Raw genomic sequence first — 19,282 nt, 5'->3', positions numbered from 1 at the left:
TCTTTTTGGCTCCCCGCACCTTGTAGGCATAGAGTTGCATTCTACTTTGTGCTTGCATCTCATTTGACTCTTGCCTACTTGTTACTATTAGATATGTTTGCCATTGCATATGACAAACTATTGCGATCGTTGTTGGGGTATTTACTAGAGGTAAGAAGCGTCAAGCTAATGACGTAAAAAGAGCGCTTCTCGGGAGGCAACCCGTGGGTGTTGGCCATTTGGCCCATGTATACTAATTTTTCTTGATTTTTGAAGTTTTTTTTTTTGTGGCTCAAGCTTTCTTGATGTGGAAATCTTTTCATCCATCTTTGCCATGTCCGGCTATTCTTCTTGGTGAGTTCGTTCGTTATTACGGTTCTTTGCGGGACTTGCTCCCACGTCATCACCGGCAATATCCTTCTAACTCACATGCATTCTTTGGGTTGGGCATATTTATTGCGGGGCATTGGTTAGATGGGTAGCTGTGCCCCTCCTAGTTTCGTTTTAGGCCTTGAGGACATGGCCTAATTCGAGCTTGGGGGGAGATTCTATTGTTTGCTACTTTGATCTCCGTGTGATGGATTGCTTGATTTTGTGAATATTTTGGATTTTGTGCATATTTCTTGTTTAGTTTCTTTTATTTTCTTTATTTTATTTTTCATTTCTTTCTTTCTTTTTCCTTTTCGATCTTTGTCAAGGCAAGCTTTTCTAGCTTTTTAGGCATTATTCTTGATTTGGGCAAATAAAATTGGAACTTGTAGGCTAGAATGCTTTTATTCCTAATTGGTAGATGTTTGCACGGTCTTCAATGTCTTGGGTCGAATCTAGGATTTAGGTGTTAAGAAAGTTGGTTGAACTTTGGGTAGCATGCGTCTTGAACCCTTGGCTTGTGGTAAGATGGTGTCGATCTCTCTAGTGATTTGAAACCGGAGAGAGTGGTATTTGCTCCCTTGTGAGGTTCATGTTCAAATTAGCCCAAACACATATTCATATATTTTTGAGTGGCATGGATCCTTAGCATTGACTTTCTTATTCCCCGAGTTTAACTATTTCCTTCTCGAGACCGCGACCGAACTACTTTAGGGGACGATAGAGGCATTTCTTTCGGTGACTATTTTTCTTTTTAGTTTAGGACTTTATTTTCTATTTTTCTCATATGTTTTTGTTTGCATTTGCCCCCTTGCTAGCCATTTGAGCCTTGACCCTTCATTTCTTATGAGCACATTACAAGCCTAATAGCCTTTGTTTTGTTTTCACCCTTAGAAGTGATAGTGAAGCTTTGAGTTATGATGCTTGTTGGTTTTGATTGAATATGCAAAGTTGAGGAATGAATGTTGATTGGTATGAACGGCAAAGTTTGGGAAGTATGTTGTATATAGTGAATAAATAAGCAAAAGCAAAAGTTTTGAAAAAGCCAAAAATAGAGAAAAACAAGGCAATAAGAAAAGTTTCATTTGAAACGGAAAAAAAAAAGAGAAAATCAAATCAAGAAAAGTGAAAAAAAAGTTTTTAGTTTAGTGTAGTTGTTGAATAAGCTTGGGGGTACCCCAAATTAGTGGTATGAGTTTGTTTTTGGTTCGAATTGCTTGAGTTGAGTTCTTATTGCGCTTCACTTTAGGTATGAGCACCAAATCCCAAATTCGTTCCACACCTTTACCCCTAGCCTACGTTTCACCCTAAAAAGTCCTCTTGACCCTTTTGAGTTGAGTCATTGTTGGTGGAGGGAGGATTTGGTCAAGTTTATGGAATGGGATTGTCATGCTAAGATGTCGGGTAGCCTAATCTTTTTCTCCGGCGCCTTCGCGGTGTCTCGAGACGCTATTCTCAAGGGTGGATAGGATCTAGAGATTTGACGTGGTATGCTCGGTTGTAGGGGAATTGATTAGTGCTTACCCTTAGTTCACTTTGCTTGGCATTTGAATCTTTCACTCGATCTAGGACATTGGTTAGCGTGCATTCATCTATTTAGTTAGTAATATTAGCATTCTTTTGTGCTCGTTCCATAATAAAGGCCCTTATCTTGAGTTTTGTAGTTTCGTTTTTCATTTTCTTTTCCTTTCTTTTCTTTTTCTTTTCTTTTCTTTCTTTTTCTTGATTGTTTTTATTTTAGTTCTTGCCTTGATTCAAATTTTTGGAAGAGTTATGGGTGTTTCTCTTTGGAAACCCTTGCGAGATCCCACTCGCCCTCATGAGCGATTGTGGGGTTCAAAGAGCTTGTTGCATGCGCTTAAATGCAAGCGTGATTCCTACGAAAGTGAGTTAGTGTGTATTCTTGTAGATCTTATTTTCTTAATTTTGATTTTTAATAAATAAGCTCATTCTCCTCCCCGTTTCTCATTCTAGCTTTGCTTGAGGACGAGCAAAGGGTTAGCTTGGGGGAGTTTGATGAGCGACATTTATGTCGCTCTTAGCTTAGGATTTTAGTTCATTTTATTAGCTTTTTATTCTTATTTTCTCTTAGTTTTATCGTTTTTAGTTCGTTTGTTACATTTTTTGCATTAATCGTATCATTCTCTCGTCTTGCGTGTATTCTAGCCGTTTTCGCTCTAAATATGTCTTTTATGCTCAATCTTGTAGCGTGGGGGTCATTTGGAGTGTTAACGTGCTAAATAATACGACTTTTGGCTTAGAAGATGACTTAAAAGGCTTTACGATTTGCGAAAATGTCAAACGAATTAAATATGTGGTTTTCCGATTCAATAATGCGTTTTCCGATTTTAATAATGTGCTATACGATTTTTTAGCGTGCTAGACGATTTTATAATGTGGTCTACGTTTTTATTGATATGCTATACGGTATTTTTAATGTGCAGCGACGATTTTGGCCATGGGCTATACGATGCAACAATGTGCAGCGACGAAACTTGCTGCCAGGCACAGCATGCCATGGCAGCCACACATGAGCAGCAGGCAAAGCACATCAGCCACTGCACTCGACGAAGCAAGGCATGGCACCATCGTGGCACTCACAGCAGGCCATCGTAGCACCGTCGTAGCATCCACTGCAGCACCATTGTAGACCCACGCAGCAACAGCACCACAGTAGCTCGCAGCAGTAGCTCGCAGGCACTCGCAGCAACTCAGCCAGTGCAAACGCACCAGCAGGCTGTGCGACGCAGCTTGCAGTCTGTGCGAGCCCACGAAACGCCATATTTGGATCAGGAACTCCTTGCTGTTTGGTGCGAACGCACGGCCTGTTTCGTGCGAACACACGGTTACGCGGGGCTGCTATAAATACGAGAAATCGCAGAGGCTTAGTTAGGCTTAATTAGATTTTCATTACGCAATTCTTAGAATTCTCTCTCTAGAATTAGTTTAGGGATTAGATTAGAGATTAGGATTAAGGATTCTTAGCCTCAAATTCTTGATTCTAAATTCAATTCAATCATCATTTTTAGATTTCTTCTTCTCTTTGCTTTGAGTTTTGTTCTTCAATTTTGTGCTTCAAGTTTGATGCAATTTCTTCATTCCAAGGTATAATTCTAATTCTTCTTTTGATTTTGTTCTTCAATTCTTTAATTTCTTTGTTAATTTCGTTTATGCTTTGATTTTATGCTTGAATTCTAGACTTAGTTTGATATTTTGAATTTGCTTGATTTTTCCCCAATTTTTGTGGTTTGAATTTTCTGAATTTTATTGTTTCAATTAGCCTCATTGTTGCAATTAGATTCATGATTAGGATTGATATTAGTTTAATGTTGATGTTAATCATTCTAATTGAGTAGTTTAGTCTAGAGGTTAGGGATGAAGCTTTGGGATTGAATTTGGAGAAGTTTTGGGGAAATTCATGATTGATGTTGTGATTAAATGTGATTAGTGATAGGATTTCCATGACTAGTTGAGTAGTAGTCGCGAATGCTATTCGATTGGATTAGATTGGAATGTATGATTAGGTTTGGCAAGACATTGTGAGCCTAATTGTGCAAGTGAATGATAGTTCCTATTATATGCTAGGTAGTTTAATCTAGGATTAGGCGAAAGCTCTTCCGTGGATTAGACGCTTAGCGTTCCCTATCCGAGAGGTGGCGGGTTCGTCATTAGTTTTCATTCCCCTACTTGCTATGTCTTTGCATATTCATGATTGTTTGGACCTTGTGCTTCCTTTGATTCGATTTCCATAGCCGATTCCCGAATCCTCTAGAGTTTCTTTATTTGTTTGCATTTCTAGCTTTGATTAGTTTAATTCAAAAACTCAAATTCCTTCCGAACTAGCTTGTGAACGCATAGATTGATAAGTCAAACATATCCATTTCTTTGGGACGATCCCTTTTCTTACCGCTTGCCGGTAGTTGAAGTGGTTTTATAAATATTGTTTGCATAGGTGGTTTTCTATCAACGACGGAAAATACGCCTATCAAACCTCCAAGGTCTTTAGAAGAGCCAGTGGGAGTAGTTCCTCAAAACGTTGTCGCCCCTCGTAAGTCAAGTAGAACTATATTTCAGCCGGACAGATGGACAGGCGTCCTCTTGACTTAAAACTTGGACGTTCTCATATTAGATAGTGATGAACCTATGACTTACAAGCAAGCTATGACAAGCCCAAGCTCCACTAAATGGTTAGAGGCCATGAAATCTGAAATAGACTCCATGTCTGAAAATCAAGTCTGGGATTTGGTTGATTTGCCGGATGGGTTTACACCTACCGGATGCAAATGGGTCTTCAAATTGAAGAAAGACAAAGATGGAATTGTATACATATACAAGGCTAGATTGGTAGCAAAAGGTTACATGCATGTTCACGGCGTTGACTACGATGAAACCTTTTCTCCAGTCGCGATGCTTAAGTCTATTCGGATAATCCTTGCGATTGCCGCTTTTCATGACTATGAAATATGGAAAATGAATGTCAAAACTGCCTTCTTGAATGGTGCTCTTGAAGAGACTGTGTTTATGACGCAGCCGGAGGGTTTTGTCGATCAAAGGAACCAAAGAAAGGTATGCAAGCTTAAGAAGTCCATTTACGGACTAAAGCAGGCATCAAGGAGTTGGAATAAACAATTTGATGACGCAGTCAATAAGTTTGGCTTCATCAAGAATCAGGACGAATCTTGTGTATACAAGAAGGTCAGTGGGAGTAAAATTGCATTCTTAGTCTTGTATGTTGACGACATACTACTTATTGGAAACGACATTCCTATGTTGGAGTCTGTAAAGACTTGGGTTGGAAAGTGTTTCTCAATGAAGGACTTAGGAGAGGCACAGTACATATTGGGCATCAAGATCTATAGGGATAGATCTAAGAGGATGATTGGACTAAGTCAGAGCACTTACATTGACAAAGTGCTAGCTAGGTTCAATATGATGGAAGCCAAGAGAGGCCATCTACCCATGTCACATGGCACATATCTAAGCAAGAATCAGTGTCCTGGAACATTTGATGAGCATAGAAAGATGAGTTGAATTCCATACGCTTTGGCTATTGGATCCATCATGTATGCTATGATTTGTACAAGGTCGGATGTTTCGTTCGCACTCAGTGCAACGAGCAGGTACCAGTCAGAACTAGGTGAGGCAGATTGGACTGCTGCCAAGAACATCCTAAATTACCTGAAAAGGACTAAGGATCAGTTTCTGGTTTATGGTGTTACAGATGAGTTGATTGTTAAGGGCTATACGAACGCAAGCTTTCAAACCGACAGAGATGATTTCATATCACAGTCTGGGTTTGTGTTCTGCCTCAACGGCGGAGCAGTAAGGTGGAAAAGTGCTAAGCAAAGCACTATTGCGGATTCTACAACTGAAGCCGAGTACATTGCTGCCTTAGAAGCAGCAAAGGAAGCTTTTTGGATTCGGAAGTTCATCGAAAAACTTGGGGTTGTCCCCTCCATTAAAGGACCAGTGGCTTTGTATTGCGACAATAGCGGAGCCATTGCCCAGGCAAAGGAGCCTAGGAGCCACCAGAAGTCCAAGCACGTACTGCGGCGATTTCATATACTTCGAGAGATCGTTGAAAGAAAAGAAATTGAGATTTGCAAGGTTGGAACTGACGACAACGTCGCGGATCCATTGACTAAACCGTTGCCACAAGTGAAACACAACGCACATGTAGCAACCATGGGAATCAAGCATGTTGGAGATTGGCTTTGATTTTCTAAGTATTGTTTTAGAACATCTGTTAGAGCTATGTTTAAAACAATTGGTTTAACCATTTCATATTTATGAAATTTATTATTTCATATTCATTTAATTTTGGTTTAGTATTAAATGATAAGTCCATGTGATTCAAATCATTCAAATGGGATGTCAAGATGGATTCTTCGACAAAGAAACACCCATAAGTGAACTTGAATATTGAAGTCACAAAGGATCCCTAATCCAGGTCATTGAAAGGTGGACGACCAATGACTAATGAAGATTAGATTGCAAGTAGATTTTTTAGTTATGTTTCTTGAACTAGAGTGACTGGATGTTAGAATCTTTTGCATAGATACTTATTGGATCTTTTATCGGATTGACCATGACAACACTTTAAGAGATTAAAGTCATGTCATAGGTAGTTCTCATTAATGGTGATTATAAACCGTTCCTCAGAACATGAGTGATTATGTCTGCTCGTTTGAGAATTAGTTCGATTTGATGCTAGCTAAACGTTGCACCGTAAAAGGAGGCTATAAAAGCAGTAATTGGGCGTACTATGAATCAAAGTGAGTGTTCATAGATTGCAAAAATGGATTGTCCTCCTATCTTTGATAGGATATGGTGTTGTTGTGTAACAAGGCCTCTCGGAGAGTTAGATTAGATACTGTAAAATGCATGGCCGTGCTCAGAATGGTTAAGGCTTAACCTTCTGTAAAAGTTTAACAATTGAGCTCTGTAATCCGAGAAACACTTCTGGACCTAATAAGGATGGCTTGGATCTTACCTTATGTTCAGTAAGTAACACTATGTGACAAAGGAATGTGAATGCACACTTGTCTGAGTGACAAGTGGGAGACTGAAGGAAATATGTCCTTCACCCAAGGTGCATTAAGTCTAATACCAAGGTTCAGATTAATTACGAACAATTAATTTAGTGAGATCAAGTGATCGGAACAGCTAGCTGGAGCAATGCTTCCGATCAGTGAGTTCTAATGAATATTAAGCTCACAACTTACTCTTGACTGAACCTACAAGGTCACACCAATGGCACGTAACAGATCACCGGATTAAATGAATCGGAAATTCATTTAATAGATTTTCGGGAATTAGTTTTGGATAACGTATTATACGATACGACCTTGCATCGGAATCGTATATCGTATCATGAATATTCGTAAGCTGGGCGACACGAATAAATCGTATCGTACGACGGTGATTCGTCGTATACGAAACGATAAATAATATCGGAAAGATATTAATCGCGAATACGAAGGGCATCGGAGTTGCCGGCCCGTCGAGCCAAGCACGCAAGCGTGCAAGGCCCAACGAGCCAGCAAGCTCCCGAGCAACCAGCCCGCGTGTGGGGCGCGAGCACGCAATAGCAGCGCAAGCAACGAGCAGCGACGAGCGAGAAGGCCCATGGCCCAGCTGCTCGACGTGCGCGTTGTGGGCTTCGGCCTGCGGCGTGTGTTGCTGGGCGGTGGGCTGTGGTCCGTGTCCTTATGTGTGTGGCCGGACAAGGCTTATTAGTCTTGGCCGGTTACATCATTAATACAATAGGGCTATTGTATTTTCAAAAACAACTCTGTACACACAAGTTTTCAAAACCCTAAACCTAATTCAGAATTACGTTCTTCATTTTTCCTCTCTTTGAGAAAACTGTTCTTCCCAAAAGCAAAACTCTTGATTGATTGTATAAGCTATGGTTATCAAGACGGATCTGATCGTGTCGGTGAACCAAGTAGAGGAACGACAAGTGGAGTTCTAAGTTCATGTTCGTTGACAGATTACTAGGGAAATACGCTTCGAATGTAAGTTCGCTTAATCTGTGCTTTATACATGTTTCCTGGCTTTGGGGATTGTTTACGCACATGTTATTATGTTTAACTGTATTCCCCTACATTAAACTGGACATGGAAAAATCTTATGATAGAATAGAGTGGGTCTTTTGTTGGAATTCCTTAATAAACTTGGCTTCCCCCCAAAATGGATCGAGTGGATAAAAGCGTGTGTTACTATAGTTTCTTATTCAGTGAAAGTTAATGGCGAAACCTGAGATCATTTCTTTACTTCTCGAGGGCTCCGACAAGGCGATCCGTTGTCTCCGTACCTTTTTATTATCTTTATGGAAGTTCTTTTTTCCTTGCTTTGCCAAGAGAGCTCGAACACTTCCATTGGGATAGGTTTCAGACTGATTACGGGCACGTGTAAAATCCATGGGCTAATGTTTGCTGACGACAACCTATTCTTCTGTAAATCCACAAATACAGCTTGCATCCACCTAAAAAAAATCATTGATCATTCTGCTATCTGTCTGGACTACTTGTCAATTTCCACAAATCGTCCATTGTTTTCTCAAAAATGATCCTTATTCCAGAAGAGATGCCCTCTCTGGCCTTTTTAATATGACAAAATCCACATCCCTAGGTCGCTACTTAAGAGCCCACTTTTCAGGTTACACTCCAAATAAGCATGATTATGACAGGATTATGCAAAAAAAAAAAGAAACTCGTATCTCCTTCGGAAAGCTAACTTCCTTTCTAAAGCAGAGCGTTCGACCCTTACCCAAAGTAATCTATAAGCTCTACCAGCCTACATCTTCTCCTCCTTCCTCCTACTAAAAAAACGGCTAGTAACCTGGATGCTTCTCACAAACGTTTTTTCTGGAATTCGGTCCTAAATACCAAATCCACCCCACTCATCTCTTGGGACAAGGTGTGTCACCCAGAATCAATAGGAGGTTTAGGCCTGCGTAATAACCCTCTAAATAGAGCTTTCCTAGCAAAACTCTGTTGGAAAGTTTTAACGGACAACAACAATCTCTGGTCCACTTTAATGAGGAAAAAGTACCTGCGTAACAACGACTTCTTCTCATGCAAAGTCAAGCCCACAAGTTCTACTGTATGGAGGCACATCCTCAATCAAAGGGAATTAAGAAAAAGGTATCCTATCCTATCCTATATAATAATAGAAAAGTCAGTGGCTTATGTGAGGCCTCCAAATCACCAATAGAACAATTCTGTGCACTCCCTCCAAAACCAATAAAAGCACCCTAATCTCCAAAATTCAAATGGATTTTAATTTTTTTTTAAATAAAAATAAAACACAAAATATGCAAACACGCGTACAATATAACCTCCCCATAAACTGCTACTCCTACTTTCATGGAGTATCAAGCAAAAAAAAAACTCCCATTGTCGCTTCTCCATTGTTATTGAGCATAGTTTCTCCTCAGTACTACAGTCTACAGGTGTGTATAATTCAATTTTGTTTTCCATTGTTTCAAAATAAATTTTAATAGTCTGATTTTGGTAATCTGGTGGTGATTAATTTGTGGGGGTTTACTATGTTTTACAAGATTTTGGGTAGACGACGGCAAGGCGACGGAGAGCTAGAAGACGACCTTTAATTTTCACATTGACTGCTGCGAAAATACTAGGTAACCATCTGAATATCTTATTTAAAAAATCCTATATAAAAGAATGAGGAAAACAAATCTGGAAGAATCATATACTCATATATGTAACTATGGAGTTTGTTTGTCTCTGTTAAATCTGGAAGAATCATAACTGTAGAACTATGGAGTTTGTTTGTCTACGTTAAATTTGGAAGAATCATAACTGTAGACATGCTTATCGTGTTTAAGGAGTATGAATTTGATCTTCTTTTGGCTTTCTTTGGGTTTGTTTTATCTGAATTTGATAAGTATGGAGTGGTTAAATATGGCCATCACCGGTGAAAACGTCGACTTCTACGGTAGGATTTCCGCGGTTGTCGATGATCTGACGCGCCTTTACTGCTTCAACGGAGTAGTCTTTGGTGAGCTTTGCCGGTGATGGAGTGGTGGTGGAAGTGGCGAAGGCTTTGACAGAGAGATTAATAGAAGGGCGTGAGGTGGTGATGATGGTGGAGGGAGGGAAAGGGGTGGAGAAGATGAGTTTTGGAAGAAGAGAGATTGACATTGTTTAGTGTGTTTGGGATGCCCGTCGGAGAGAAGGTGTAGTGAAGCAGGGTTGGTCAAAGAAGATGTTGGGTGTGGTTATTGGTAGGTACGGAGTAGTTTTAATTCTTTTAAATGAGTTAAAGTGTACTTATGCATATGCCCCTTAATTTTTCCTTAAGTACATACAATTATTAAATCAATATACTCCATATGCAATTGCTAAGCAGTAGTTCATATTATCTCTGTTTTATTATCTCAGTATGAAATTGTATAATGGGTTATATGTTGGAAACTTATGTAAATTTGACTGTTAGATTACAAATTGTTTATTCTAGATTAAGCGTTCGATCTGTATGGAGTGCTTTTGAAGAATCAGTGGGAAGCAGACTTCAAATTTTTGGGGGGCCTGATTACAAAGAATTGCTTCACGTGGAACTCATTTCTAAATTATACTACTATTTGGTTGTTAACTTATTTATTCGGACTTAAAAAATTGTTCTTTGATAATAACTGGTGTAAAACTACGATCAACATACATGAGTGTGTTAGGATTGTTATAACTTTATAAGTGACGTAGGTTAAAGAATGAAAGAAGTTAGTTATAAGAATGTTGTAGATAGTTTGGAAGCCACTAGCCACTAGAGGAAGTACTAGCCACTAGGTGTGAATTATTCATACTTAATGTCACTTCTACCGTTTGCTTCTTCGATTTTATTTGATTATAGGATAATGGCTTTTTAATTTTGGAAAACTAGATTTTTGATGGAATGAATGCAGGTGTTGTACATGTTGGGGGGACTTGACTGCTGGCCCAACTTATAGGTTTACACAATGGTTGGAATTGGTAACGTTCGTAAGAGAAAAACTCAGTATCGGTCCTTCGGTTTCCCTTATCTCCCAAGTTTTGATCTTGCTACCCTCTTGAAGTACTTCCTTTTTCCAATTGTCAATATTGTTAATACTGATCTTTTTGTTGTATAAAATTGGTTATGTTGTTGGTACTATTATCTCAAAGGCGCACATAATGAGAGTAGGATGTTTGTCCTACACTAGCAACTGTTGTATCGATTGTTAGTTGAATTACGCCATTTGTTGGAGCATAATCATTACTGTAGGTAATATTTGGCGTGTATTGCTGAAAACTAGAGAAGCTGAAGTTTAAAGAGTGTACATGGTTTATACAAAATAACAACACAAGAAATGTATGAATGATATGTAGTATAAGACATGTTTAGAAAACGAATGGGTAAGCAAGGGAATGTAAAGAAAAAACTAGCTACAAACTAATGGAGAAAGGCAGATACATTACTTGGTTGCATTGTATTATTATATTTGTAAAGCTAATTGGCTTAATTTCACTTAGATCAGAAAAGTTTATTGCAGTGTATCTCCACTATGTCAATTGTCAAACACATGCAAACAATTCAATGCTAAAAGAGATCATATAATCTTTAGTTCTTTAGGGTTAATTAAGTATAATGTAGACATTTATCTACTATGTTGACTATGTCAAACACTCCAACACAAACGAGATGCAGGTGCATACGCATAGTACGTTCCAAAGGGCAACGACTAAGTTCATTAAGTGAACCTCCTAGGTCCGACTTTCTGGTCATCTCAGCTCCTCCACCACCATATAAATTGTTTACTCTTTGTTAAATAAATGCCAACGATCTATACCGCATTATATTACTCTACGTGGATGTTGACAAAAAAAATCTCGGCTTTATCGCCCTCTTTGATTATGACTAATAGCAACTGACTTAACATTGACAAAATAAATAGGGATAATTGACAGCGAAAAAAGCTGGATTATTTGTCATGTACGTAGTACTACTTAAGTTTAACACTTTATCTCTTTTGAATTTGTACGTACTAGAATATGCTCGTGCATAAGCACGGGATATATAGAGTGTTGTAAATAAAAATAAAGGTATATAGTGAATTTTGAATTGATAATAATTACAAATAAACCCTCATAAAATCATATACTCCTATTTAAACAATTCAACATTTTCGTCATTCAATTTTCTCAAATAGTAGAATTTTTCTTCCCACCTCACTCGCATAATCGATGCAACTACGATACAATCACTCTTTAGCTTGGGAACAAGTAGTATTAAGATATATTTTTAATGCAACACTCTATATATCTCGTGCTTATGCACGGGCACATCCTAGTATCGTAAAAATATTAACTTCTGGAAAGATAACAGAGCATGCCAGATAAGTCTTAGTAACTGTGTTCAAATTATCCCACCCAACGAACATGAAGACATAACTGTGGCGGATTTTATTCTACCCTCGAAGCAATGGGACATTAACAAACTACGCCAGTTCCTCCCAGAACCCATGGTCCTCAAAATCAAAGGAATCCCACTCCCCCTTCATGAAAAGGAGGATACCCCAATCCGGGGTTGCACAAAGTCTGGTGATTTCTCAGTCAAGTCAGCAATTTGGCTAGCCTATAACATTCCGAATAATCTTCCAAAATGGGAATTCAGATGGATCTGGAACCTAGATATCCCGAAAAATTATGCCAACTCTCACTTGCCCAAGATGCAACTCTGAGGAAGAATCCTTCTCTTTTTAGGTTGTAACTTCTCATCCCAAGTGTGGGAGGCTCACCATCAACTGGCTAGATTGCACTATTAGATTTAATAATTTATTTACCGCATTCAATGATCTTCATCGTCACCCTAAGACTTTATCAAAATTCATTTTTCTCCTATGGTCTACATGGAAGGAAAAGAAACAACGCTATCTTTTTCCAAGTGTCTTTTTCTCCTCTAAAATGCTACTTCAAAGCCTACCATCACTATAATGAATGGGATTATAGACTCTTGCTGAACTCTATTCAATCCCCTGATCCCCTTAATCATCATCTCCACACTTCTCCTCCTTCCACCATCTCCTCCCCCGGGTTCTGGTGAGATGGTTTCCTCCACCTCTTGGAGCCTTCAAACTCAACTTCGACGGGTCTCGAAAAATAAACTCAACAACAGCAAGCATCATCATTTGAGACAACAACGGTCAAATTATCTCCACAACAGCTTTCAACCTAGGTTCTATGCAAGTCTACATGGCAAAAGCTATGGAGGTACACAAAGGACTTCAGGAAGCCATGAATCTTAACATCCGCAACCTTCAAATTGAAGGTGTCAACCTCCTTGTCATCAACACTGTCAAAGGCGTATGGAAAACACTCTGGAAGCTCCAAAATATCATTGACGAAGAGGTCCTTCTACAAGATTTCGACAACACCACCATTAAGCACATTTTAAGGGAGGCAAACCGAGTTGCTGATTGGGTAGCAAATATAGGACACTCACTCCCATAATTTATGTATATCCAGAATAATAGTAGTCAGGTCCTTAACAAGAATATACATGATGATTTTTATGGAGTCTACCTCGAGCGGAGGGGCACCTAATTCTGTAATCCTCTTTTTCTTACCTTTATTAAATAAATAAATAAATAAAATAGTTGGCTACCTACTCACATACTCCCTCTGTATTTATTTAAGGGATACACTTGTCTTTTCCGGCCGTATTTATTTAAGAGATACACTTGCCATTTTTAGTAACTTATCAACCCCACCATCTAATTAAATAATACATCTAATTTACTCCCTCTGTATTTATTTAAGGGATACACTTGCTTTTTCCCGCCGTATTTATTTAAGAGATACCCTTGCCATTTTTAATAACTTATCAACTCCACCATCTAATTAAATACTATATCTACACCCAACCCCCACCTCCCACTCCCTAAAATGACATGGTCCCCACTTGTTTTTCTTATTAAAATATCTACCCAACCCCACTTGTTTTATTACTTTATTTCATTCAATTCTTTTTCTTAATACCCGTGCTCGACCAAGTGTATCTCTTAAATAAATACGGAGGGAGTACCATATAACCCACCATCCTATTAAACAAATAATTTCATAAACCCACCCCACCTCCCACCTCCCAAAATGACATGGTCCCCACTTGTTTAATTATTATAATATTTACCCAACCCCACTTGCTTTATTATTTCATTTCATTCAACTTTTATTCTTAATACCCGTATCCGGTTAAATATATCTCTTAAATAAATACTGAGGAAGTATTATTTTTCGTGAGCAGTTTTTTTTTTAACCACTTGAGTTGCTTTTTAGCGGATCTCATCCGTTTTACTAATTCTTAACCGTTTTGAGGGCAAAACTGCCACTTTCAAAAGTGGAGGAGCCACTTAAAGTGCGAATTTTTATACGGAGTACTTGAGATTTGCGAAGTGCCAATTAAAGAACGAAGAGTTTACAAAGATTTTCCCCTGAAATTCAGAAGCCGATTCTTCATTCTTCAAGTCGATCAATTGTTCAATTTGAAAGGTACAATTTTGTCATTCTTTAGTCAATATTTATATCAATTATGCAACAATTACGCTTTTCAATCTGTATAATTGACTGCCATAAAATACTAATTGTTTTTAATTTCTTAAATTCAGAATTGCCATCTAAAACCCTAGTTTGATAAAGTTCAAATACATGCTCACTGTTTACTGCAGCAGTGAGATTATATCGTGCCTCTTGTTCTAACATTCTGAGACTATATTAATGATTGTAAGTTCTTGATTATGCAAAAGGTAATTCATTTTCGGTTTTAGAATTGGGGTTTTGGATAATTCTAGTATTAGGAGCGTTCCGTGATTTAATTTACTGATTCTGCTTAGTTAGATCAAGCGTTCCAAATTGTTACTTCTATTGACATTGAGTGATATTTGATGAATTCATTTTACTAATTCTGCTAGATTTGGTCACGCGTTAACAGTTATTCTACTGATTCTGCTAAATTGATCATACGTTCACCAATTGCTAGTTTGTTACTGCTATTGCCATTGAGTTAAAATTTGGAATTTAATCTACTGATTCTGCTTATTTTATCATATGTTCACCAATTTGCCATCAAGTGAATTTATGCTACATTTGTACAACTTTTAGTTTTAGGAAAAACTGTTTTAAATAATCCAACCTTTTGACGATTTTCCGTTATTAATCCAACATTTAGATTATCCCTATTAACTTTTATTGAACCCAGATAACTTAGAACCGCCTAAAAAGGTCAACTATTACCTTTTTTTTTTTACAATATAGTCAGTAGTTTTTCTGCCTCCTTTTATTTCTTCCTCCTTCCTCCATTAACTGGAAACAAGTTTACCTCTATTCAATACTCCGTGTGCATGTCCCCCTTATTTTTCATACAATTATTCAACACAATTAAAACCAAATAAATTTAGTTTAACAAATTAACATTGTAGACTTAAATTAATTCGGGGAAGCAGAAAAAAAAGTGAGAAAATATTGTAAAATTTCTCAAATTATTACCCGTAGCTTAAATTGAGAAAGGTGAATTACATTTGAAGGATTGTGAAAAGGTGTGCGGCATCATCTCGCGGAGAAAGTGGTACCACAAGAAATTTCGACCACTTCGTTGAGTTCGATGTTCGATCTCCGAGAAAATCTTCTGCTTTTGCTCCTAACAATGGCATGGGATAAGTTTGATTGATGAGTTGAATGATGGCAACATATTCAATCAACATGCCTTATCGAACATCAAATTCATCTTAGTGTGCCGTGGTGAAGGATAGAGAATGAGGAGTGGGGGTGGGGGTGAGGGTGAGGGATGCTGAAGGAAGGACGAGAGGAAAGATAGAGGTGTTCTCGTGGCCATGGAGGGAGGAGGAATGAAAGATAGAGGAAGAAGAAAGAAAAAATCCGAAGGAAAAGCAACAATCTTTTTTTTTTTTTTTCCTGAAAAATTAATAACAAATTGTTGCATGACACGTGTTTAGGTTACCTGTTGTATCGGGTTGGTGATTGGTTGGGTGCAATAGAAGTTAATGGGTGTAAAGGTTAGATTATTAGATAATAATCCAAAGGTAGTATTATTAATGGAAAATCGTCGAAAGGTTGGTTATTTAAAGTAAGTTTTCCTTATGTTAGTGCTGTTTAAGTTTTTCAAATACTAATGCGAACTTATAAATTATGTGATAACTAGGTTTTCCTGTGGTTTTAACAGTCGATTTAATTTGCACATGCACTTTTAAACCCTTCAAAATTTTATGATAGTTAGGTTTGTTCCTTAGTTGTACCATTCTATGATCATTATTGCTTCAGTGTTGCTTGATTCAGTTGTAAAATAATGGTTTTGAGCTTGGATCTAATCCTTTGATGTTGATCACGTATTCAATGTTCATGCAATCACACCTAGTTGGGTCTTCTCATACCAAGAGTAGCTTTGTTATTCCTGATTACAATAGTAACACATTACACATGTTCTGATAAGTGATAACTACCAAAGCGCTTAGTCGCTTACCCCTGATCACAATGTCAAATCCACATCAAATGTAATTTTTAAACTTCCCATGATTTTCCTAAAGTGCACAATATGTTATATTCCTCTATCAGTATGAATAATGAATTAATGTTATTGTGAGCACTTCTCTTACAGTAAGAACTTTTGTGCATATTTTTTGAACTAAATATGCATATGTTTTGAACTAAATGTGCATAATATTTCAACTATATGTGCACCCTTTTTGTCAAGATGAATATAGTTTTTAATTTTCTGAAAATTAAAAAATTTGTACATTTAATTTAAAAAATATGCATAGTATATTTGGTTAAACCCAAATAGCGGCAGCGAGCAGAGGAGTAGCATACACATACACTGTAACTCTTTTGGGTAGCTAATTTGCTGCTGATGCTGCTATTTCTATCTCTTCAAGTTGACTCATAGGAATAAAGGATCCGCTATTTACCTGAGGAGTTTGAAATAATTATGATGATACTACTGTAAAATATGAAGAACCGAAAACTATGCATTATCATATATTGGGAATAGGGTAAAAAAGGGGAGAAATAGTTACCTCTGGAGATACCACATCAATGCCATGAGAAGGTATATGATGAAACAACTCAGAATAGTAATTGTTTCCGATGCCAAAACCATGTATAAATAAGAGAACAGGGTAAAATCCTTTTATATTTGGCGAAACAATTACCGTATGTACAGGATGCCGTAGCAGAAGAGTCTAGATTCTACATTAATCGTTTTCGTCGTAAACTTTCCCAAGTTGAAAACAGTGAGATTTTCTAAAACGGAAAAATCAGTAGTATTTCTTTGTATAAAGGTTGGATAATCAAATAGCTGCAGCGAGCAGAGGAGAAACCCAACCGATAAAGAGGAGAGAGATTCAATTTCTAAAAAGTGCTTAAAAAAAATTGGTCGCCGTGGAGCCGTGGAAGAGAGAAGTTCCCTAGAAGTGTTAACGGTGAAGATATAAATAATGAACGGTCAAGATTAGAGTTCTCACCATAAGAGGTTCTCACCATAAAGTGGTTCTCATGTGAACCTAAATATATTTCTTACAAAGAGAATATATTATGTATTTATTTAGTAATGGCAAGAGGGATGCTCACATGGTTAGATATGACGCCGACAGTTCCACATACTTGTGTATCTTTTTTTTTTTCTTTGTCACTAGTTTCTTCTACGGGATTATTTTTCCTGTTGTGCACAATGACCACAAGGAGTTCCTGTTATTATTTTGTTTTTTGTGATATGAAAAATGTGTCTGTCTCTCTATCAGTTTTCTATACTGAGAACAGTTATTCAGAAGGACCTAACAATAGGTATTGGTTGTGCCGTGTGAAAGGATTTAAAAATGCAGGATATTTTAAAAAGCTGGGTGCTGGGGAGATTTGATGCATTGCATTGCTGGGCTTGAATGCTTAAGTGTAAGGATGACTAGTATTATTCAATTTATTAGAACATTTGCTTAAGTGTCAAAATTTTCTGGTAGTATTAATATAGTAATACTAGAAAGAGTGAGAGACATTACTTGCCTAGCTGTCAGCATTACAAATTATCAAATTACGCAACTAGATTAAGTAGACTAAGTTTCATTCTTGAAGTCTTTGGTAAGAGCCTAGAAGACACTGATACAGATGTTGAAAGAGTGTATTTATTCGCATGGTTTGTTATATCGACAATGTAGTTTGTACCTACCACAGGGACAGAGGTAGGTGATAGACAATTAACTTGTGTTGTTTGTGGTATTTGCTAGAGTGTTCCTCAAGTGTTAATTTTCTGGCATAAAGCCATTACCAAAGTACGATGTGGTGTATTTCCATTTATCTGTTGCTGGCTACTCATTGCTTTTGGTATAGAATTTGCATGAGATAATCTGCCTTGATGATTTTGTTACTACAGGAATTCTGTAGCAGTTTAAAGAAAATGGAGAGATCAACGAAAGATGATATGATCCTTAGTTACAGTGATGTGGTTCTTCGACGCTCCGACTTGGACATCCTTAGCGGACCTCATTTCCTCAATGACCGTATTATTGAGTTCTACTTGAGTTATATATCCTCGTGCTATCCCTCTGATAACATCTTACTAGTTCCACCTTCAATTGCTTTCTGGTTGCAGAACTGTTCAGATGAAGAAAGTTATAAAGCTTTCGTTGAACCTCTGAATCTAGCTGCTAAAGACCTGGTCATATTTCCGGTTAACAACAATGACGATGTAACCAAAGCTGAGGCTGGTAGTCATTGGAGTTTACTTGTATTTTATAGGACTTCTAACATGTTCGTTCATCATGATAGCTGTAGGGGATTAAACCTTGCATGTTCCCAAAAGCTCTATACATCCGTGGTTAAGTTTGTGGGCAACTTAGACTCAGATGTCAAGTTTATGGAGGATCATTCCTCGCCGCAACAACAAAATGGTTATGACTGTGGATTGTTTGTAATTGTCATTGCAACAGTTATATGCAGTTGGTACACAAGTAGCGACTGTGTAGATGGGGAACATATTTGGTTTTCTTGTGTCAAGGAACAGGTCACACCAACCACTGTTTCAAAAATGCGGAACCAGATTTTAAGTTTAATTAAAGGACTCATGTTTGTCAAATGAGAACATTTTGATGTCATGGTTATTGATTAATGGTAAGAGTATTGCAAGGATTAATCTTCGTCCTGTTTTTAGTCACAGTAATTAGTATAGTATCCGTGCGATCCACGGTTTATGATACGAATATTAAATTTCCATATCCAAACTACAGTCATAAACAATTATCATTAACACAGAGCTTATAGATAATCTTTTTTTCAACTAATAATGGATATATCAGTTACTGCCCCATTCAGTGTCTTATTTATTTAAAAATTTGAAAAAACAATAAGGGTACGTAAATAATTTACTTTCTTCCCCTTTCATCACCTGTTTCAAG

At 37.6% G+C, this 19,282-nt stretch overlaps 1 protein-coding gene and 1 long non-coding RNA gene across 3 annotated transcripts; both read left to right on the top strand.

Moving 5' to 3' along the window:
- The first annotated feature begins 9,041 nt into the window (after window positions 1-9,041).
- On the top strand, window positions 9,042-11,103 carry LOC110776449 (uncharacterized). Its single transcript, XR_002530139.2, has 3 exons — window positions 9,042-9,307; window positions 9,416-9,496; window positions 10,778-11,103. It is a non-coding gene; the product is annotated as an uncharacterized lncRNA (long non-coding RNA).
- Window positions 11,104-14,188: 3,085 nt separating this feature from the next.
- Window positions 14,189-19,020, top strand: LOC110776451 (NEDD8-specific protease 1). 2 transcript variants are annotated; one of them, XM_056826365.1, is made up of 3 exons: window positions 14,189-14,378; window positions 17,705-17,786; window positions 18,262-19,020. In XM_056826365.1, the coding sequence occupies exons 2-3, from the start codon at window positions 17,754-17,756 to the stop codon at window positions 18,964-18,966; spliced, it is 738 nt and encodes a 245-aa protein (XP_056682343.1). In that variant the 5' UTR covers window positions 14,189-14,378; window positions 17,705-17,753; the 3' UTR covers window positions 18,967-19,020. The 2 variants fall into 2 exon arrangements, with proteins under 2 accessions (XP_056682343.1, XP_021836707.1); XM_021981015.2 differs by lacking the exon at window positions 17,705-17,786 and having other exon boundaries at window positions 14,191-14,378.
- Window positions 19,021-19,282: the final 262 nt, after the last annotated feature.

The sequence above is a fragment of the Spinacia oleracea genome, chromosome 4, assembly GCF_020520425.1.
Source record: "Spinacia oleracea cultivar Varoflay chromosome 4, BTI_SOV_V1, whole genome shotgun sequence".
NCBI lineage: Eukaryota > Viridiplantae > Streptophyta > Magnoliopsida > Caryophyllales > Amaranthaceae > Spinacia > Spinacia oleracea.
This window is presented reverse-complemented; position numbering and strand designations above follow the sequence as displayed.

Excerpts from the sequence above, each read along its gene's own strand:
- LOC110776451 (XM_056826365.1), top strand. The coding sequence starts at position 17,754 with ATGCATTGCATTGCTGGGCTTGAATGCTTAAGT. Across the intron at positions 17,787-18,261 it reads CTGGGCTTGAATGCTTAAGT|GAATTCTGTAGCAGTTTAAA; the intron begins GTAAGGATGACT and ends TTGTTACTACAG.